This window comes from Drosophila subobscura, chromosome O, assembly GCF_008121235.1.
Source record: "Drosophila subobscura isolate 14011-0131.10 chromosome O, UCBerk_Dsub_1.0, whole genome shotgun sequence".
NCBI classification, from domain to species: domain Eukaryota; kingdom Metazoa; phylum Arthropoda; class Insecta; order Diptera; family Drosophilidae; genus Drosophila; species Drosophila subobscura.
Genome location: NC_048533.1, coordinates 12,906,858 through 12,930,295, shown reverse-complemented (window position 1 = coordinate 12,930,295; position 23,438 = coordinate 12,906,858). Strand labels below are relative to the sequence as shown.

General features: G+C 45.7%; 2 protein-coding genes across 2 annotated transcripts; both read left to right on the top strand.

The window, feature by feature from the left end:
* Positions 1-3,295: 3,295 nt before the first annotated feature.
* Positions 3,296-10,315, top strand: LOC117898152 (homeotic protein empty spiracles). The gene is made up of 3 exons (XM_034807350.1): positions 3,296-4,204; positions 9,184-9,341; positions 9,794-10,315. The coding sequence occupies exons 1-3, from the start codon at positions 3,316-3,318 to the stop codon at positions 10,313-10,315; spliced, it is 1,569 nt and encodes a 522-aa protein (XP_034663241.1). The 5' UTR covers positions 3,296-3,315.
* Positions 10,316-22,281: 11,966 nt separating this feature from the next.
* On the top strand, positions 22,282-23,175 carry LOC117896879 (calcineurin B homologous protein 3). The gene is made up of 4 exons (XM_034805408.1): positions 22,282-22,424; positions 22,482-22,745; positions 22,807-22,853; positions 22,911-23,175. Exons 1-4 carry the CDS (start codon positions 22,337-22,339, stop codon positions 23,154-23,156), a joined length of 645 nt encoding a protein of 214 aa, XP_034661299.1. The 5' UTR covers positions 22,282-22,336; the 3' UTR covers positions 23,157-23,175.
* Positions 23,176-23,438: the final 263 nt, after the last annotated feature.

The window sequence follows — 23,438 nt, the reverse complement described above, 5'->3', positions numbered from 1 at the left end:
AGAGCGTCTTATGTGCAGAGAGGAGAGAAAAGGCAGCAGCTAATTCCCATACGAGACAATACATAGGATTAGGATGGTATCAGCGGTAGAACCTACGCTGGAAGGTGGCAGTTTTTGCTTGAAACTGACTTTAATTAGCTTGGGAACACTTTTTAGAAGAGTGTAAGTATGAGTATTTGATGGTATATAATAATTGCTGTAGTTTTTAAATGGAATTTTAACATTGGAACTAAATATATTATTTGTGTGGATGGGTACAAAAGTAAAAAAACAACTTTGAGAGGAAGTTAGACAAGATAATTATTTTTGCAGGTTCCGTATTCTATAAATCTCACATACAGATGGTATTTGGGGAAAATGTTTCCTTATTCAAGAGCTAAAATAGGTTCAAGGAATTTAGATAAATCGATTCTGTTTAATTACATATTAAAATATATATTTTATTCCATTTATTTGTATTGCATAAACATTGATTTAAATTCATTTGAGTTGGAATTGTGGGGCCCAAAAGTTCACAACTTAATTCTTCGATAATTTTTATGGAGATCTATTTAGACGAACCTCTAAAAGTCTCAATATCAAGAAATTGGATATTAATTAACAACCAATAACATTTTCCAACTGAAATAAATAATTCCCCTTGATTATTTCCATTGCAAGACAGTGTTAATATTTAAAACTCAACCCACAAAGAAACTCCCATCATTCGCATACATTTATTAACTGATAAACAAGGAACTTCTAATCGTTTTATCCGCGGATCCTCCTCCAGGTCATATTTCAATTGAACGTAAATGCCGAATGCGAGTGTACGCCCCCGAAAATCATTGATTGGCGATCGATAACCTTTAGCAGTGATGGAGAGCTGGAGCTCCATGCTGGCCAGCTCATTGTCTGGCTAATTAAATGATTTATCCCGAAACGTGAGGCAGCCCCGGCCAAACACTCTCGGCCACAAGGCAGGAACCAAACGCGAAAAATAAAAACCAATTACAATTACCGCACCCAGAGGTGCCACACAGCACACAGCAAACAGAAAGATACACGGCGAGGCAGTGGCAGAGGCAGAGGCATGCAGATACACAGATAGAAATACAGATGCAACGCCAGTTGCAGGCCGCCACATCTGCGGCAGCATCGACCGTCCCGTCCGACCATCGACAGGGAAACCTTATCTAGATGCATACAAATCCAGCCAAGCGCACGTCAATTTATTTGCCAGCCTCCACTCTGCACCACTCTGCTGCACCGCTCTGTCCTGCTCCATTCATGCCGCTGCCCCGCCACGGAGAGCCAGGAGATTATGGGGCGCTAGGGGTGGGGCCGGTTGGTCGTATATTGCATATGTCTGGGTGTATTTACCTATGAGAGGCAGCCGTTGTTGGCGCTGCATGTTTTATGCCTCCTCCTGCATCTTTAACGAGGTGTTTATTTTCACAACTCTCAGCCAGCAGAGGATGAGGATGAGACTGAGACTGAGACTGAGAATGACCATCCACTGAGGCAACAAAAATGCAACTCTCTGAGAGCCTTTGTATCTGTGTGTGTGTGTGAGTGTTCATTCTGGATCTGTGCTTCTGCATCTGTGTGAGTGTGCGCCAGCAGTTGCAGCTTTGCTGGAAGGTGAAGAAACCAAGTTACCGCCCATTTTCATGTTCAAATGCTTTCGACCAACATCATGCAGATGCCAATTCGAGCCAATTCAGAATGGTGGCAAAGGCAAAACGGTCAGCGGGCAGGGCGTAGCGGTGAGGCTGGGCATGGGTGGTAAAGGGGTGGTGGTGCGGGTGGGGTAGCCACCACTGACGACGGGGCGTCTATGACGCTGATGCCCAGGCACAGTGGGAGGAGAGTAACAATTTCATGAATTACAGAATATATCCAAGAACTTCGAAGGTTCAATAAATATCAGAAACTATTTTTAATTCGTCAAATCGGAATTCAGTCAGATTTGTCTGTAAATATAAACTTAGCACATTTATTTATGACTTCAATATCCATCCAAATATTAGCTCCTAAAATGATTCATTTTTTCATATAAATATGCATTGATTATCCAATGTAGAGAATATTTTACCATAACTGTTAAGTCCCAGCGGAGCCTCCAACTTATTCCAAAGCGTTTGTTCGAATTCGAATAATTTCTTACCACTGTGCCAGCTGGCACCTCGCACACACCGCACCCTGCCCTGACCCTGGCCGACTGGCCAAGCTCGCTTGGCACTAAAACCACAAACGCTTTAATGATGCTGTTTTGTTTAGCGCAAATTGTTTGTTTCGCTGTCATAAACTGGTGCGAAAAATGGCCAAGAGAGCCGAGCGTCAGAGCCAAAGGCACAGCCAGAGCGAGACCAAGAGCGAGAAAGAGAGAAGGAGAGCGACTAGTCTGGTCTGGCGACTCCACCAACACAGCCAACACGAGCACCACATAGAGGCATTGGGGGGCACAACTCTCACAACTCTCCACATGGTTGGGGAGCAGGTTTCTGTTCGTTCGCTGAGGCTTTATCTGCGCTGCTTTGGCGCATGCGCCCGTGCAGGGGTGAGCGAGCGAGACGACTGGCTGTGGCAGCGCTCCCCAAATGCTCCACTGGAAGGCAAAAGCAAAGCGAAGAAGCAGAAACAAACCCGTGAACGAGAACGAGCCCTGGACGGGCATTGTGACTGTGTGCCCACGACACTCGAGCGGCGGCATCCACGCGACGCTTACCGCGAGACTCGAAACGATTCGCCGACGCCCCCACAAGCTTACGCAGCCCAAAAGGGAAAGAGAGGGAACAGTGGATAGAGCAGGAGAAAGAGAAAGAGAGAGAGAGAGAGAGAGCGAGATACAGACTGTGGAGTGCAGAGAGAGGAGCGGCCGAGCGCTGTGGACAATTAGACGCCTTTAGACGCTCCATAATGCTAATGGCGTTGACAGTGCTCATCATCGCGGCAACCGCAATCGACGTCGTCGTTCACGTTCAACCCGCCGCCGTCGATTCTCCATTGAAGCGGCACCGCTACGCTCCATTCGCCAGCGACGGCAAACCCACATCGCGGAGCAGTCCAAGACCCAGCCACAAGCGACGACATTCTCCGGTGATCCAGTTTATCAATGTCAGTCCGGCGGATGCCAATCGCTGAACCCTATCTCTCGTCTCTGCATCCCCCATGTGCTCGTGTGTGTATACTGTGTACTGTGTGTGTGTGTCTGTGTTTATTTGTGATTAGACAGTGACTACTGTACGCGAACGAGACTCTGCTCCGTTCACAATATTCAATTAACCCGCCAAAAACTCCCTCGAATCGCGCCATCGGTTGCCGTTACGCCAAATGGTCACGTGCGGCCGTCAAACGTTCAACATGCTGCCAATGGCGCCGACAAGTCCCTTTGTCAGCAGCTCCTCCACGGCAGCCACAGCAGCCACAGCATCCGTGTCCGTGCCAATCTCCGCCACAACCACGACGAGTGCGACGAATGCCACCAGCAAGCCCAAGCTGGCCTTCAGCATCGACTCCATTGTGGGGGAATCCACGACGCGTTCCGCTCCCCTCAGAGTCAGTGTGATTGCCTCGCCGCCGCGCAGCGAGAGTCCCTCGTCGCCCACGACCAGCGGCCGGAGGACACCGCGAGGATTCATCTACTGCCGGAGACGTGACTCCCTGGATCGATCGCGGAGTCCACCCCGCTCGCCGCTCAGTCGCTCACCCTCGCCAGCGCCAGCGCCCAATGGGAATGGAAATGCCGCTGCCGGAGCTCCTCCACCGCCAGTCGGCCTAATGGGAGGTCTGATCCGTCCACTAGCACTGCCGGCACCGCCAAATCTAGCTTTAATCGCCCAGGCACGCACCTCACCCTCATCCGTGGTGGTCCGACCGCCGGCCGGTGTTCCGCCGGGTCCGCCGCCGCCACCGTTCCTTGCCGCCCAGTTCCAAATGGCCGCTGCCCTGGCCCACCATCACCAGCAACAACAACAGCAGCAGCAGCAACAGCAGCAGCATCCTCATCCGCCCGTGCCAACAGGACCGCCACATGGTCCGCCCCAGCACCTGCCGCCCGGCCACCCATTGGGTATCTTTCCGGGCGGGCCACATCCAGGGCATCCGCCACCCCACGGCCACCATCCCTTCGGGGCGGCTCCTCATCTCATCCGTGATAGCTACCCGCTGTATCCCTGGCTGCTGAGCCGCCATGGACGCATTTTTCCACGCTTTCCAGGCAGTAAGTAGCTTCAACTTTCTGCCATTGAACCGGTTAATGGGAGCGGTAATCAAACGGCAAACCGGTTAAATTAAATGCTTCTCGCAAATCTACTCTTAAATGTTCCTCAAAATCGGAATCGATTGTGATGGATGGGGTTTCTATGCTTATCAGGGTAATATATTAACGATTTCCTTAATGATTTATTTGTGTAAAGAGAGAAAAGTTCAATTCTAAATGTGATTTGGCGAACCGGTTCAGCGAAAACTTGTTCTAAAGGCTTTAAGTTGAGGAATTAATATGAGCCAAAGTTATGCAAACTTAGAACCATTCCAACCCAGACTAATTAGGGCTCTTTCAGACAGAAATCTATTCGTTTTTTGGGGCTTTATATTTATAGTATGTACCTATGGAGAGTCTGAAAAAAGATTCGAAAATATACTCAACTTTTTTGTGCTTCAATCCGATTAAATAGGTATTTAACCAAAGAGCCGTTTATAGAAGAAATAATTTACAGACTTTTTCGTTGTTTCTTGGTCTCAGAAATGAGTTTTCATAATTCCTTAAAATTCACATTAATCCATTAATATAATTCCCGCTAAAAATTCTTTTTAAATCTCTCAACTTCATCCACATACTCGTATGTTTAATGACCACAACAAACCACACCCCAAACGCATGTTCTTAACCCTCTCCTCGCCCAACGTACCCACCATAAAATGTAGAGCCTCAATCAAGCAATTATTCAGTTATCGCTGTTGTAGCTGCTCTTGTTGCTATTGCTCTGCGCCGCTCCATATAATTAAAGTTAAACAAGCAAATGGCAAACATTTATTACAAGTTAATTAGACGTCTATCAGCCTCATCATCATCAGTGCAGAGCAGCGCACTCAGCAGAGTGAGTGAGAGAGAGCGAGAAAGTTATGGGGGAACTGTAGCAAAAGGCAGGAAAAGAAAACCAAACCCATTTTGATAACTATTTCCAAACAAATTACATTTTAATTAAATTGTTTAAACAACATTACACACATCGTTAGGTCAAGCAGCGTACCTAAATGGCCAGCCATGTGTGCCCGTCACATGTATACATATAAACATATGGATGTATGTATGTGTGCATTTATCTTTTTCTGGAGTCGAAATTACCATTAATGGCCAACAGACGGGCGCCAGTTTGGGCCCATGCGGCGTATGTGTAACAAACTCTCTCACACACACACACACATGAGCACATAACCGGGCTAAAAAGTGCAACGAGTGAAATGTTAATGCGTTTTTAATTGAGGTTTTGGGCCAAAGAACCAACCAAAAGAACGAGGGAGCAGCAGAGATGGCCATAGGGAAAGACGAGTAGAGCGGGGGCCGGGCCGGGCTGTGCCAGACCGCAGAGAGCGCATCCCAAAAAAACATTGTCATTTATTACTGTTTAAGCATTTTTTTATACGCATACCATACCCAGCACAGCGTTTCCACAATTATAATTTGAATTTTCATGCCATCTTTTTTTTGTCGACTCTCACATGTTTTTTTTTTCGGGTTGGGTTGGCTGGCTCATAATTTTCGGCACACTCACACGCCTTTCACCTGCTTGCGACGTATCCCCGTTACGCCTTAATTATGTTGTACACTCTTTCATTATTTTCTCTTCTCCCTTTTTCGGTGTTTCCCATTTCCCGCTCCGTCTCCCCACCTCTCACACTCTCGCTCTTTCTTTCATTCTTTCGACTGGTTGGCTGTAATTTTCGCTTGATTTATGAACGTGAAATGTCAATGTTTCGCATAACGATTCCATTAATTGTAAATGTTTCTCGTCTTCGTGTGAGTAATACCAGGTTACACAGATCAGAGGCTCACAATGGAATGGGGATTACAATCAAAATGATAATGATAATGGTGATAGCGATGATGATGATGATGATGATGCGTCAACAACTCAATTCGGGTTGCACGTGCTTCAGTCCTGTTTTGGGCGTGCCCTTCTAATGCAGGTGAATGTACGCAAAGGTGAAGGCGGAAAAGGGTAGAGTTGGGTTCAAGATTGAGTCCTTCGACTAGAGTTTGATTACATAGAACATTATTTACGGTTTGACAGCTTCAATTACGTGTAGTAAACATTTTGTGGGTACCAGCTGTAATTTATAATTATATCGAAATGTCAGCCCAAGTCGGACCAAAACTTGATTTACAAAATTAGCCTTATTTGTGTGGGACACAAAATCAAATACCTTTGACTATAAACAGGAGAGCGAAACTGGTTCGAGTCGTTAACTAAAAGTAAGTTCAGCAACGACTCAATTTATTTTTATTTAATTAGATTAACTGCGTGGAGAAATTCCAAAGTGAGGCCAGGAATCGTTTGGTTTTTTAGGCAACGCCAAGACCCTGATTGATCCTTTAGCATTCATAAGTATCATCCTCACAGACAAACCCACAAAATCCCATTCATGACGGCACTGGCAAAATGGGCAAACCGAATCGTATCCATCAGGCCAAACATCCCCGACAACTGTCAGAAGATTTGATTTCAATTATCGATTCCCAATGTCAATGTCCTTTTTTCAGCCGAAAGCGAGGCCCGGGCCAAGCCAGGAATGCAATAAATTAATGAAAAAATCATGAGAGCATAAAAATTAAGCCCTAACTCCATAAAAAAACAGCAAACAAATACAATTGCACATAAGTGATAAATAATAAGGCGAACAAAAAGTGTCAGGACAGCAGAACAAACGAAAACGAAACGCAACGAAGCGATCGATGGAGGCAGCACTTCAATCATGGGCAAAAAACAGAGACACAGTATCTATACACACACATAAAAAAATGACAGCTGACAAGGGTGTGAGCAAGAGTAGCAACTGCAACAACAACAACAGCAACAGCAGCAATACATGCAACATTGGCAGCCGAGCGGACACATCAATTAATTGTCAATTGCGCGTATTTTCGCACGGCGGTTTCCTTTGTGTCCAAATGGGAGGAAAAAAAAAACCAAACCAAACCAAACCATCAGCGAACTTCATTGAGATCTGCAGAGTGGCTCTAGCTCCCATCCCTCCCTGCCCGTACTTCGATGGCTGTCTATGACAAGAGGAAAAAATAATTAAGTAGCCATTGTGAGCGGCGGCATTATCAATTATACAGCTACCGGACGGAGACACTCGCACATCTAAGGCGATGGGCAGCAGTCGTGCAGTCGTGTATCTTGTAGCTACATTGTTAGCTGTCAAATGTAACAAATGTCAAGAAATCGCCCGGGTTCATAAAAAACTAGATCGTTCTACGAGTGCGCTGGCTGGTGCTTCAGCTTGAGGCTGGATGCAGCAATCGTTTGTCAAGTTCATAGCAAAAACCAAGCACGCACGAACCCAAACCCGGGCACAGACACGGCACAGACACGGCACAGCCACAGTACGAAGTAACAGCATCACTCAGTCAGTCAGTCAGTCAGCCAGCCAGTTGCATCTGTCAGATACATGGCCATCAATGGCCCGAGGCTGCATTTATGAAGTGTCAAATTGACAAGTTCTTCTCCCTGTCCCGTTTGCCCTTCTGTTTTTGGGAGGGTTTTCTCTTGGCTGCTGCAGCAGCAGCTATTGTTTTTCTAGGCCCTGCCACGCTAACAAGATACAATGCACGAGTTACAAGATACATTTCAGACCCTGCCACACTGCCACTGACTTTTAATAGCTGCGCGCCCTTTCGGTTACCTTTCAGTTTATTTGCTGTTTACTTTCTCAGTGGCTTAGCTTCTGTTGTGTGTGGATCAGACATGCGACAGCCTGGTTAGGCTGGTTATGGCTATGGCTCTCTGTCACCGAATTCGATGCCATTTTGCTGTGTCAATATTGATTTTGTAATTGGCACACCTTGTGGGGGTCTATAGACTCGGTTAGCTTAACATGTTTGCCAAATGATATCACAACAAGTCTGGCATTAGCGTTACACTGGGATTAGTATAAGAAATCGAATCAAAGAAGGAAGGGCTAAAGATTTCTGGTAGCTTAATATTTTACCAAAATTATAACACAACAAGTCTGCTAACACAAAGAACTTAAAGGTGGAAAAACTAGCTTCCTTTACCCACAAAAGTATCTTCATCTGAGGGCAAAGTATTCCCTGCTCTTGGCAGTAACAAATGGTTAACATTCCATCATCTTTTTGCCTCACTCCAGACCGTGTTGCTCCTTGGGTTTTTGGGTTAAATCTCAGCCTGCATCTTGCACAGTAGCCTCTTATCAATATTCAAATTGTGGCTCAATTGAAAATTTGTTAACTGGCAGAACATACAAGAGGCAGATGAGTGGTGGGTCTGATTTCGCTTCCCGAAATCGTGATAAACGTCAAAATATCACGTTGTGCCTGGCCAAAAGGAAGAACAATGGAGACTGGCACTGGGACTGGGACTGGGCCTGGGCCAAGGAGGCGGCTTTTAGGCGCGCTAAAGTGTTCGACTTGGCGTCCAGGAAAGGCACGGACAGCTGAGCCAGAGCCTCGTTGGCTTCGGCCTGGCCTGGCCTGGCCTGGCAATTGTTTTGGCCTTATCAGCGATTCTGGGACATGGCCCAGACACAGCGCCGACAGCGGCACGAACCAGAAGCCTTTTGTGTTCGGGGGCCATGCCTGGAAATTTGTTTATTGTTTTGTAATGAGTGTGCGGAATATGTGTGTGTGCGGCCGGCCGGCCCCTTTGCCCGGGGCATTCGCGGAAATCATAATCAACAATTTGAGTCACAGCGACATCTAATTGGCAGTGCCACCAGCCAGAGAGTTGTTGCAGCAAACAGCAGAAGCAGAATGGCTGCAACGGGGTACATAATTACACAATTGAAGAGCCACCAGAAATGTGTCAGACATTGCAGGGGAACCAGGCTGAAGGGAGCTTATAGATGAGGATGACAACTATCAAACTCATCATGAATTAAAGAAGAAATAACTCCTTCATAGATCTAAGTGCCACCCCCATAAAAAACACCCCATTTAATCAACGATCTCTCTTTCAGATTTCCTGTTCCAGCCCTTCCGCAAGCCGAAGCGCGTTCGCACCGCCTTCTCGCCGACGCAGCTGCTCAAGCTGGAGCACGCCTTCGAGGGGAATCACTATGTGGTCGGGGCCGAGCGCAAGCAGCTGGCCCAAGGGCTGAGCCTCACCGAGACACAGGTGAGTGGGAGACCTTGAGCGACAACCCACAACCCTTTTGCTCCCTTAATGCGCATCAAATTCAATAAGTATCCCCCGCCATAGAGCCGGTCTAGAGTCTTCCTGGTGCTGCCTGCACTCGTGCAACCCCTTCGCAGGGAGCTAAGTGATTGCATGTCGTCTGGTCGTTAGCCCAAGAAGTGCCGGGAGTTACTGAGTTATTAGCACAATCAGGGGGGGCAGCACAGGAGGTGGAAAAGGGGTGTGCAGCGGGCAGCCAACACCCCTGCCTGCGAGGGCATAGCTAAGAGGCAGGCCGTAAATAGAATTAAAAGACTCGTTAAGTTTATTTACGACTTGCCAAAAAAAATAGCATAGAAAAAGAGGAAACAATATAAAATGGAAGAAGGGTTTAGACCAAGTCCCTCCCCCAAAATGGTAACCCCCAACTAAATTCCGTATCTTTCTTCCAGGTTAAGGTCTGGTTCCAGAACCGGAGGACAAAGCACAAGCGAATGCAACAAGAGGGCGGCGATGGGAGCGACACCAAGAGCAACAAGGGCAGCTCCTCCGGTGGCGGTGGCGGCGATGGCGATGAGGATGCCCAGAAGGATGGCTCTCAGCACAGCTACGAGGATGCCGAGGAGGCCGAGGACGACGACGATATCGAGGAGGATGACGAGGATGAAGTCATCGACATGGAGGACTACGGCAGCGACATGGATGCCGAGGAGCATCAGCGTCTGAGGGAACAGTTCCAGCAACAACTGGCCCAGCACCAGCAACAATTTCTTCAACAACAACAGCAACAACAGCAGCCTGGGGAGCCACCCGCACTTACCCAGCAGCAACATCAGTTGTTGCAGCAGCACCAGCAACATTTCCAGCAGCAACATCAGCAGCAACAATTCCTGCAGCAGCAGCAAATGTATCTGAGAGAGCGCGAGCGGGAAAGAGAGCGGGAGCGATCGCTGGATCGGGAGAGGGAGAAGTAATCGCTGAGAGAGAGAGATTCTCCGCTACTTTGTGTTCCTTTAATTTCTTGTAAATTATTTGTCATCTGTATAAATTAATTTAAATTGTTTAAAACTTAAATCATAAATAACAACAATTATTACGAGTATTTGAGAGAAACTACAAGAATTAAATGAATTTCGAGGGTAGAAAGTGGACAACAAATGGGATAAGTACAATCCTAACCAACTAAGGACTCTACAGCAAATAAGTTCCCATTCATTATCCCGACATTGCATGATAAACTCATTACAAGTCCCCAATTCCCATCGATCAGCTGTCAAGCCATCGACAATAGGAAATGACAAAATCCCCAAAAATATATTTGCTAACAAGGTTTTTCCCTTCTATTGAGCTGTTGAGCCCCACCAAAATGTTGTGTGCTAAACGTTGACAGTAAAAAGTGCAATCAACAATTACGGCATTAAGGTCTCATAAAGCGGCCAAAAAATAAATGTCAGTCGATAGCAGCAGCCAAAGGCCGAAATTGATTGGATAGCCAGACCGACTGACTGCTGAGGAGCCACTGAAATTGATATTCAAAATGCAACCGATTGCCTATAAATATAAAATATATTTACTATATGTGCACTCGAGTATACCCGTTTTAAATCGCTTCGGGGCTGTCAGTTTATACGAGAAATATGCATATGGAGCAGTGGCTACCCCCAACCTGGACTAATGGGACTGCAATTTGGGTTCATTTAAAGCGGGACGCGAACTAAACCAAAAATTAAACTGACAAAATGCGAAGAGATCAGAAAATGAGCCCGGCCCATGGCCAAAACAATATGTGGAGTATAAATAAATTTTGTGATACAGCGAAAAGTTCAAGGTAATTGCCGTTGTCAAAGCAGCGCAACGAAAAGTGGGCGTACCCCGTGAAAACTTGGCCAACAATTTATGGGCCACTTGAATACAAGCAAAGGGTGTTGAGGTTGCACGCGAGCAATCACCAGAACCAAACTGGAAAGGATGTGGAATGGGCTCTGGGCTCTGTGTCTACCTATGAGGGGCATGGCATACACTAGGAGAATGCCTGGCAAAATTTACGTATTTTGCATAAACGATGTGAGAATTACTTAATTGCAGTTGCAAAAGGCCTCATACACACACATTCACACTTATATATAAATATACATCAGTTGGCTCTGCGTTTCCTTTTGTGGGCTGCAAATTTATGAGTCTTTAGTCTCGGCCCACAAAATGAAGTTGTCTGCGGCACAAGACACCTGCTGGGGCTCCTCCTGGGGGAGGGAATGTCACGTCAATCCCTTTTGTTTGCCACTCAAACGTGTATATGTATATGTATCTGATGGCTGAACATATCTGCAAATATTCGTATGTGTATGCATTGGATGGCTGATTGCTAAAGTCGAATTTGGTCAACATGTTCCTGGTTACGTTAGTCAACAGTAAACAAAAGACAAAGAGTAATGCTAATATGAGTTTAGGCGAAGGAGAGACTGAACGATCGTTTTTTTAAGCAGAATATGGAATGAGACAGCTAGGCACTCGTCTAAAATTATTCTCAACAATTTCTCTAATATTCTGAAAGCCTTTTTTCACCCTAAACATTTTCTTGGACTCCTCTTGGAAAGGGTATTTCCACAATCGACTTGCCACAACAAATTCTTAGCTTTTCTGTCGGCCAACCTCTTCGTTTGATTTTGGCATGTCTGGCAGCTTGGATGACGATGACGCCGATGACTTTGAAAATAAAATTTGTGCTCATATGAGAGGGGAAATGGCTTTTGGCCAACAAGACAACAGGCATGGGCAGCAGGGTGGCCACTTGGAGCATATTAAGGGCGTCATTAGTGCGGCAGGCACTGCAAATTTGACAGTTGTTGGGGGGCAGAGTGACGACATTTGATGGGCCTGACATTTGCCGCAGTGCAGCAGCAACAACGCTTGCCTCTTGCCTCAGCAGCAGCAACATTTGGGGGCGCGGACGCGGACGTGCTGGCAACGGCGTAGGCCGTGTCAGGTTTCAGCTATTTAGCGGCAATTTGTATGGGGAAAAGTTTGCCAAATGGAAACGGAATTGCAGTTTAAACCTCATTTGGCGCACTCGATGAGCCACCGTCGGTACGGGCGACGCGTTGCATCGTGGGCGGTCGATACAAGCTGGGGAACAACGGCAACAGCCATAAAAATAATACTTTCAATAATAATTGCAAAGTGTTTTCTATTCCATTCAGCTGCCGCCTTCGTTTCCAGGCCATAAATCAGCGATCAACTCAGTCAGTCGCTCTGGCTCTGGCTCTGGGCTCTGGGCTCTGGCTGGACGGGCCTGGCGCCTTCTGCCCGAACATAAATTTAATTGAAAGACGGACCAGAGCCCAAACCGAAGCTCAGGCCCAAAACCAAAACCAAACCAAAGTCAAGACGTTGCCACAGATGCCTGGAAGTGGTTGAGGCGTCAATTGGCAAATTGGTTTCCATGTCAGCCAGAAGGAAAAGTTAATTTTCTCGACGCCATAAATAACACACACACAAACAGTGATCGACTGGAACTAAGCCAAGGAAATATCTTTCTCACTCTGGAACTCCCATCTCCAAAGATCTCCTCTGGCAGGTGAGGTGCTATTCCAGCGCCAGCTCCAACGCCAGCGCCAGCCCATTCCGATTCCAATTCCAATTCCAATTCTGGCCAAGTCCATGGGCAAAACTTTTTTTTAATGCTCTTTTAATTGGAAATGCACACACACGACCCGGCTGATGACGCCTCGAACTTTACTGCGTGTTTTGCAATTACGTAATTGCAATTTAATGATCGACTCGCACACAAACCGCAAATAGTCGTCGTAATAAATGATCCTCCACTGTGACGAAGCTGCAATGCCCTGAGCAAAACGCGGCTACCAAACTATTAATTAATATTGATATTCATTTAAATAATAGTTATTCATTTCATTCGTTGTGCAGTTGCCTACTAGAGAGCTAACATTTGCGTAATACCAATGGAAGGGGATAGGCCTTAACATTACAGAATCACAACAAAATACTCTGGTAAAATCCTCTTTATGATTGTCATAGGTGTGCCGAAAGCAGCTGTAGGGTGTTGTTTATTGTTTAATAATATTGATAATCCCATTACATCTCTAACTCTAAGGGTACATATCGCTCATGCGCCGAGTGCATGAAAAGTTTCGCATACCAATCCAAAATATTTATTGTAAATTCTCAAATGTTCAGCTACAGCACCTACACTGGGTAGAGGCTTTGACAGATTGCCACACAAATGATTTGTTAATTTCGTATAATTGTGGATTTGCTGGAGTGGAAAATTTATGTGGCTACCCGCGCACGGAGGGGGAGCAGCGAGGAAATTAACATTAATTAGGCTCGAATCACGAAGCACTCGGAGCACGGCATGCCACCGATCGCAGCGGCAACAAATTCAATTTAATGCATTTTGGGTTTTATTTGAAAATTTTTCTCATTTTGTGGAAATTAATGAGCGCCCATTTGGCGCACTCCCCGACCACGCCCCCAATGGGCACGCAACCCAAGGCAGCTTTATATATGAATGTATATCTTCAGGTTCGTTTCGTTGCTTTCTGGGTTTTATTTTGTATTTTGTATTTTGTTGTTGTTTATTTTTGTAGAGAATCTGCCTTAGTTATATTTATAAATTAATGGACCAAGATAAATGGCAAGCGATTTGTATTAAGAGACGTTTTTGGGTAGAGATTTGGGCGCCGGGACCTCGTTAAATGTCTTCGCTCTAATTTCTTGCTGGCACCGCAGGGCAGCAGGAGGGTTAGAGGAGGTAGTGCTGGCCCATGAATCAGATATATGTATGTATTTACCTCCCTTTGGGGTGTGGCAAGTGGAGCAACTTTTGGTTTATGAATTTGAAAGAAATTGAAAAAGAAATAAGAAATCGGCTGGGTTATAATGATGATGAGGCTACTGATTGAGCAGCCCAACCTCTGATGAGTTGTTGAAGAGCAGAATGTATGAGTCAGAGCGGGGTTTAAGGGTTTTTAAAGAGATATTGGGTAGCGAGTCAGGAAATAAAGTATAGTGAAAGATAATAGGCAGTTAAATGTACTTATTTTCCTCTTCCAACATTGAGTACTTTTCTGAATGATCAATTAAAAATGAGTACAAATCTTATAGACAACTGGCGGCTCCCATGGACAAGCCACAACTGCATTTTGCCATTGGCTCCTCCCACTGATTACATTGCTTCCTCCATGCCAGAGCTTCTTCAACCTTGCTGCAATTTCCATGCTAAGTTCACCTGCCCAGCCAATTAATTAATTAACCTTTGGCCTCCCCCTGTCCATGTGCTCCACCCACATCCCCGTCCCCCATCCCCCATCCCAGTGAACAGAATCAATAAGTGCATGTGGGGGCGGGACACGCCCTCGAACATGAGGGGGAACCTCCATTTAAAAGCCATTTCGCTTTGTCGCCGCCGACAAATTGCCGACATTTGCTATTAAAACCTTTCTGAACCCCACGGAGAATGGGGGAAGGTGCGCGGAGAGGGGAGGAACAAATAGTTTTTGTATGCTAAAAGTTTTGTGGCACAGTCAATAAATCTGCGGCGGCTCTGGCAAATGTTGCAAAGGCAACATCGCGTCGGCCAACTACTTTAAAATAATTAATGGGTGCGGCCCAGCAACTGAAGTTAGCCAAGTTTTACGCTGACGCTGACAATCGGCTAAATTATGGGGTCGCAGTGGAAATAGCTGGGTTTCCCTGCCTGCCTGACACCTGTCCCCCCGCTCTGAGGCATCGATATTGGGCTGTGACTGCCATTCGCTGAGCCCAAATCCAAACAGCTGCCACAATGAGGCAGTTAATTAACACATTTCCGTGGCTGCTGCACAGAATCTGGATTTAGAGTTCGATTTTGCCACCTGCAACAATTGCAAGGGATTTGGCCTGGCAACACTTCTTTGTTTGCTTTGTTCGAGGTTTGGCTGTGAGTTTGGGTGACTGCTAGATGAACCCAAGTTGAATGCTGAATGCCAAATAGATTAAGCTTGAAGATCAAGCTCAATTTGGATCAATTATTAATGGCATCCATGGAGCAGCTGCTGGCTTCTGGCGAGTAAATAAATCCATTTGATTTGCTCTCTTTAATGGCCCAACTCTGTCTGTGGCTCTCTTCCGTGGCTGCATTTGTGTTAATTTGAATTTAATTGTTGGCCAGAGCCGGAGTCAGCGGCGAACATTAACACATGCTCGCGAAGGCGCCTCGAACTCGGACTCGAACTTGGCGTCCAATGTGTTTGGGTTAAATATTGTATGCCAGGAGTGGACACGACTGTTGGGCTTCCCTTTGCTGCAGCCCCCCCTGACTCCTACAGCTGACTCCTGGCTGGAACATCGTGCGCCTCTTGTCTGTTCGTGGCTCTATGTCATTTTAATGGCCGGCGCTGCTGTTGCTGTTTGCTGTTGCTGCAAATGACCAATGGCGTTTTCAACTGGTTGCTGCAGCTGTACACACACTCACACACACACCCCCTCGCCAGGCACTTACCCCTGCATGCCCCTGCTGCCGCCCAAAAAACGAAACTGCGTGCAAAATTGCTGCAGCGAAGCGAGTCGAAGCAGCTTGAGTTGTGGCAGCCAAGACGTCTCTTGCCTCCCGGTAGCAGGCAACGCTGACAGGCCGCCGGCTGACGTGCCAACCACCGGCCACTGTCCACTGGCCATTCCTCAGTCTCCTCGATCTCCACTGCACTGTGTCAGTCGCCTTGTCGTCTTGCACTCAGTTCGGGGTCCCAGCACAACAGACGCTGCTCGTTTTCGGGGTAATTAATCATGCTGCATAAATTAATGTAGCCAGAAGTTAATTAACTTAAGTTTATTTGCACGGCGTTTGCTCTAGGCGTGGAGCTCATCATTTGCCCCGCAAGAATCTCTGCAGCTAGAGGGGGATTCCTATGGAAAATGTGCAAAGTGAACGTACAATGAAATTTAATTGTTATCAATGCAAGTTGTAAAAATAACTCTCTTCCATAGAGCCACATTTGTGCTTCAAATATTCATTTACTCCAAAGGTTGTTCTACATTTAATTATGCTCAAAATGAGGTCTTAAGACACATCCAACTTCGGGTCACATTTCAAGGCTTTCTTTAGATTTGTTTCACACTCAGGACTCACTCCGGAGTGTCTCTCATGTCTGCCGGGGCATTTCGGGCAAGAGTTTATCTGAGAGTGCTGATTTCAGCAATTCGGCATCGCCATCAGGCAAAGGGCCTTTTAACTGCTTGCAAATTTATGTCTCAGCTTAAGAAAACACTAAATGAGTGCCATGCATTTTTTTATCGCACGCAGCCGCAGCAGCAGCAGCAGCACAAATCCCAGTGAAATAAAAACAAAAAGCAAAGCATCAGGAAAGAAGAACAACACAACAACTAATTAGACATGTTAAGGAACATGTTCGGAGTGTTCTTGTTGCTGGCCAAGCAACAGGCATTAAAATGGTAACAGGCCCGAAAGTCAGCCAGCCAGCCACACATTTAAAAATGCTCAACTTAATTAATTGCACAGCAAAATGCCGGATAAGGGACTCTTGAGGAGGGACCTGGACTGGCACTGAAACTGAAACTGGAACTGGGTCTGGCTCTGGGGATTGGGGTTAAGTGTGACTAAAGCCAATGACTTGATATTTGCCGCACGATAGGATGCCTTTTGGACATCCCAAAGGGCAGCAGTCGCTGCGCGTTGGTTTCGCTTTTCATTAAACAAATATCCAAACACTTTTGCCGCTGATCCGGCGACACAGATTGGGGCACAGAATGGACCCAGAACCCGGCTGGACAGCACTCACCTCATCCTCACCCTCACTCTCTCTTTGCCATTTCAATTTTATATCGCGATGCGAAGGCGACAAAAGGTCTGCCAAAGTCTTGCCAACTTCTTAATGAAGTTTTATACTTTGTAGCTCTTCGTTTTGTGTTTGTTGTTGTATTTGTTTGAGCGTGCCCAGTCCCAGTCCTGTGGCTCTGTTTTAATCGAATTTTGAAGGTGTGCGATTTGACAGCGAGGAATTTGCAGCCAACTAAAATACTTTCCATAAGTCAATCAATAAATAATGTTGATAGTTATTGCAGGAGATCTTCAAGGGATAATAATAATCCTCCTGAGCATTCTCTTTATTCAATCAACTGTGGAATTCTCTGACGAATCATCTTCGATCATCCCCGCTCAGCATTAGGCAGCTTCATTAAGGCTAACACGCCCCCAACAAGAGCGGGCACAACCGCACGGCACACATCGATCAATGAGCAATGATTAATTGATGATTCGAATGCATAAAACCATTTGACGGCACAATCAAATTAAGGCAGCAAATAAATGTGAGCCAATTATTAAAACTTAATTCTGATGTAGACACCAGACATGAGAGACATGAGACTGCGTCTCCGCAGCGGAGTCTCCACACACCACAAGCATTTTCGATTACCGATTTCACAGCTCACTCCCCCAACCATACCCCTGCCCCCTGCGCTGTGGCTGCTCATCAGCGGCGGCAGCTAATGAGCCAACATGCACTTGGCCGGGCCAAGTTGGGGCTGCTGTCGAACTGGGGACGGGGACGGGGACGCCAGTCCGGCGATGGTTGTACAACTAATCAAGCTGTTTCAGCTGCCAACTTTGATGCATTTCCCAAATTGATGCCCTCGGGATTGATGGCTGTGAGCATTCTGTGGCTCTCTGACATATGCAAAACATTTTGTTTGTACACCATTCCGAGATACAAATAAATGAGCTGAGAATGCAGACAAATCGCAGACGAAGAAGGTGAAAAAGCTGCCAGCTCAAGCTGCGAAGAGCAGGGCAGAGGAGCAGTAGATGATGCTACAAAAGTTGCGGCTCTAGACGACTAGGCAATGATCTACCGAAGATGATGAGAAGAGATTCAGGAACCCTATTAAGATCTTTAGATCTAATCAAACAGCAAGCCCATGGACTCCGCTTAACGTAAACCTCTTCTCATAATCAAAAGTTAAACAAATCTATTTCAATTTCTGAAGCTGCGCCAAATTGACCGCAGGCATTCAGTTTCTGTTGTCGGCGTCTGGGATTTTGGGATTTTCTCTTTTCGAGCCTCGAAATCAGCTCGCTGCTTGAAGTCGCTCCCTCGGCATTGTTTTTGTTTCTGATGAGTATTGATGAGTTTTAATAAATTGCTGATGAGTTGGCCGACTTGGGTCGGGGGGGCTGGCTGTTAGAGATACCAATAACTGTGGATGGAGAGCCAGAATCAACGCCTTGGCTACCAGGGGGCAGTGCAGCCGTTCGGTCGGGCAGATGAGCATTTGACTGATGCGTTTTTGAAAGTGGCGTCGAATTTCTCAACCGTGAAGCGCCATGCAGAGCAGCGGTAATTGAGATGCTGCCTGATCGGGCTCCGACTGCGACCCAGACTCTGCGACTCTGCAAGTCTTGGGCCTGGAATGGTGAGATCTCGGTGCGAGTTTAGCAACGTGTATCCATTTAATTGCCGCCATTATTAAACTCATTTATCGTGTTTTCATTTCAAAGTGTTCAGGTGTCTGTGGCAGCGACTCTCCGTGGCAGTGTCGGCGATACTGTGCCTCTGTTCGGGACCGGGTTCGGGAAGATGCAGATGGAGTTGCAGTTGCCTGGCTGCAATTAGCGTGGATAGCTTGAGCAGCTGTCCATTATTTGAGGCTGGCTGTGATGCAGCGTCTTACACGAGAATTAAGTTGTTTTGCTTAATTAATAAAAGTGGTTTTTAATAGAATGCCATTAGCCAGCCATTGGCCACGGGGTAGCCAAACCAGAATGAAGGAAAACTTCTCTCTGACTCCAACACCCACCTCTGGAACCCATTTCTCTTTGGGTTGGGCTGGACTTCGCATGGATGGAAAAGTTTCCATGTAACTCGGACATTAAGCAATCTCTTGGCTTGTCACACTTTCGAGTTCATCAGTGTCAAAAGCGGCGGTGATGATGATGACAGGGCAACCGGAATGTTTCCCTGTTTTCACCGTGTCACATAAACTCATATAATTAACATAATCATAATCAACAAAGTATAAACATTAAATTGAGGCTAATTACTTTATAACCGACACTCAACTGCGAAACATCTGACAATGTTGTATGTTTGGAATTGCCCCCCCAACCCCAACCACAACCCCAACCCCGTCAAAATACAACTGAAAAAACATGTTCACTTGTGGCAAACTCGTTTCAATTATGAAGAATCGAGCGAGCGGTCCAAGCGAGTGCCGAGCGGGTACGCACAACGAATGACTCCGGTACACCAACAACAACAAACCATACACCAACAATGTTCCAACAACAAAAGTGCTACAATTAGAACAATAATCCAACAACTAATCAACAACTAAAGTGCCACAACAAAAATACTTTAACTAAATGGTAGAAAAAGAAACACCAACACGAGTTCAACAACAACAAGAAAACTCACCAACACTCAACCGGCTGGAGTGGATATAAAAGTAAATTATGCGATGGAGCGGCAGCTTCACACATGCAAATGAAATTTGATTTAATTTTCGTCTAAATGGAGGCTATGATCACGTTTCTGATGTCCACCGGCATAAAACTGCAATTGTCTCTTGGGTACAAGTACACTGAAAGAAATAGAAGACAAGTCAATATCAATTAACAGAGAGCACCGAACAAATAAATATTTTTCATACAATCTGACACCCATTAACGATTGATCCTACTCTTGCTTAGCTGCTGCTCACCTCCAAATAGATTGAGACACCATCAAAACGTGCCACAATTTTCGGGGCAGTGTGCATCGAGTGGTGTACTGCCTGCCAGCAGTAGCTTACAGCCGTTAACCATTGACTGCAACCGTTAACTGGTCGCAGTGCCGGTCGAAATGCGGGGCTGGTGGACTGAAATCTGAGCAAGATTAAACAGGCAAAGTTGACTCAAAAGTTCGCTTTGGATTTTTATGACAGGCGCATGAATCCGTGTGCAATGGTAAGTGCGCCATATAATTTACAGATAATTATTATAATTACAGGTTATTTTCAGTTAACATGTTTGTAGACAGTCCGAAGCGCTTGCCACTCGACTGGCCACAGCTGGGATTCGTTATTTTGGCCGGCCATTGCATATTGGTGGCAATTAACAGGCTCTTTTCGAGCTACAAAATTTATTTTGGTATTAATAATGGCCATAATTTGGTTGTGTTTGCAATTTAATTACATTTTCCATATTACTAACAGCCATTTGATGTGTTGCTTAATTATTTTAATGCGCAGAAATAATTATGGCAACATTAGCCCAAATTTTTGGCAAACAAACAAAAGACTTAGACAACGAACAGAAGTCTAAGGATGAAGCAACATCTATCCCATTGAGGAATTTATAATCAGAACATTTAACATCTTAAACATTAAATGGAATCTTTTCCATTGCGGGAATTTCATTTCACTTTATTAGGGGAAAAGTTTCGAGCAGCTTCAACCTGAGTCATCTCTCTCATAACTCTTTGGCCAATTATGCGTTATGGCCGAGGCCGAAACCGAACCGAAAAAAACTGAAAATATTGTATCTCTGCCGTTGGTCATAAATAAATTTGCCAGTCCGAAAATTCGTACAAGGAAAACAAAAACCAACTGACAATCTATGGGGCAGGGCCGTTCAGGACAGGACAGGGTTGGGTTGGGTTGGGTTTTTGGTCTGCTGTGGCTGTGGCTGTGGGCTTGGAGTGCGATAAAAATCGCTGGCAATTTGTTAAATTTAACGATTTTCAACCTGAAGCTAACAAAAACTGTGCCGAAAGTCGGCCACTCGCCCCCTTCCTGTCCTTAGCCCTCATCCCTCATGCCTCAACCAGCGCATCGGCCTCGCCTCCCCCGGCTTCGACTGTTTTATGGCCAAATAAATAATTAAAATGATGCGTGGTGTTAAGTGCCGCCACGTCGAGAGAGTTCCGAAACTCTTGCCGGAGAACCACTAAACCACACGCAGTCTGCCCAGTCAGCCCAGTCGGCCCGGTGCCTGGCATTTCTTTTGAAAATTTGTCATAAATTTATCGCTTTCGCGACCGGGTTCACTAAACCTCCACTGTCCCCTGGACATATCTGTGACCAAGTCAAAGACAAGGCCCAAGCCCATGCCCGAACCAGAGTCGGGATCGGGGCACGTACTTTGTCGTAGTCCAAGCTTAATTGCTTGTCATGTGGCACACATTTTTGCCACAAATTGGCCGCCAGATATGCAAGACGTGACCCCCGGCACGCGGACCACACAACGCTTAATGTTGTTCTAAGACTGCCAAAAATAATATGATTTTCCACTCCGCCCAAGGCCCAATGTGTCGGGTCAAATATACCCACAGACACATTATGTAAACGGACTGTGGGAGGGTCTAAGCGAAGCTCAGATACTCTTGGGAAGTTTATTTAATTACATTTTGAGATAGATATTTGTAAGCTCAATATCAATGAACACCTAGTAAGAAAATCTGCTCACTTATATCTCCCTGAATGCAAGCCTCTATCCCTCATTCATATACCCATCATTTGAGGAACTATAAAATGTAAAGAGACACATTTCATCAACAGTTTTACGCCCTTAACCCCTGAACCGGTTGCTGGGTTCAGAGAATAAAACCAAAGACGGACACGCAGACCTCATTAAAGGCGGCCACAACACAGGCAGAACTGTAGTCCAAATCTGACTCCGAGTTCGGTTTAATTTTCATTTTTAATGAACTAATATGCTTTATGAGTGACTCGACTTGCTCCACACAGAGAATGTCACTTGTCGCAGCTTCTTGTCTTTTGAGATCTCAATGTTTTTATGGGTGTGCGTAATCGTAACAGACAACGAGAAATCTCCGAGCAGACCGATAAAACAAGACTCGAGAACGTAATCTTAACTGATCTCTAAGGGCGGAAAAATGGGCAACGGAAAACGGAAAATTAAGTAGCAAGTGCCTCATTCTTTCCTAGTAAATGCTGTCAGGTTTATGTGAATTGTGTGTAAATAGGAAACCCGAAACAGAATGGGTGGATGTTGCTGCAGGAATGCCACATCTCCGCATCCCACAGTCCCAGCGGAGTTTATGGATACCCTGAAGATTAAGACCCAATGTACGTGAGTGGGGAAAGTAATGGAGTAATCGCAGACAGTACTGGCTCCTCCCACAGTGAAACCCACACAGATACAGCATTTGTACAATCGATTCTGTCAAATTTCTGGCGAATATCGTCCTAATCAGGTGCAGAAGTACAACTTTTACTCGGGCCTGTTGTCCCTCAATCCACTGCTGCCAACGATCCTGAACTGCATGTTTGGGGAGAAGAATGTGCTCAGTTTTGTAGAGTTTGCCATATTCCTGAGCACCTTTCAAGCTCACTCGCTGAAGACCAAGCGAGGCGTCAAAAATGAAGGGAAGGATCGCAAGCTGAGCTGTAAGTGTGGAGGCTTTTTGGATCTCTGTTTTTTTGTATGTTTTTCCTTGTTCGTTTATAGATCTTTTCAATATGTATGATCATAATAAAGATGGACGCATCACCAAGGTAGATATATACAGCATTAAGTCTAGCAAATATCTAATAGAATAACTCCATTCACAGGTGGATCTAGTGATCATTGTGCACAAGCTATTCGCGCATATGATGGATCATTTGCAGATCATGCGCATAGTGGATACCATGATGATGGAAATGGATTGTACGGACACTAATCAAATATCATTTCATGATTTCTGCAAGGCCTTTGAGGTCTTTGACATGGCCGAAATGATGGTCACCTTTATACCCGAGTTCCGGGGACGTTCCAACGATGATGGCAAGTCTCCAAAGTGGTTTTGTTGGAAGTAAAATATAAACTGAGTACATTTATGCTGCACTTCAATAAGTGATTGAAACTTTATTGATATTCATTTTAAGACACAATCTTAAGTGCCGATAAGATGTTCTGAACCAAACCCAAAACCGTATTCACCACCCCCAGAATTTTGGTCAATGTGGGACTTAAAGCCGCCAATAAAGCGGTTACTAGGTTGTCTGTTAAGCCGGTAAGTAAGCCAACAACGTTATTCAATGCAGAACTCTCCACACAAGTCACTTGTCCTAGTAAGTCACCAACCAGAGCCCTAGCTG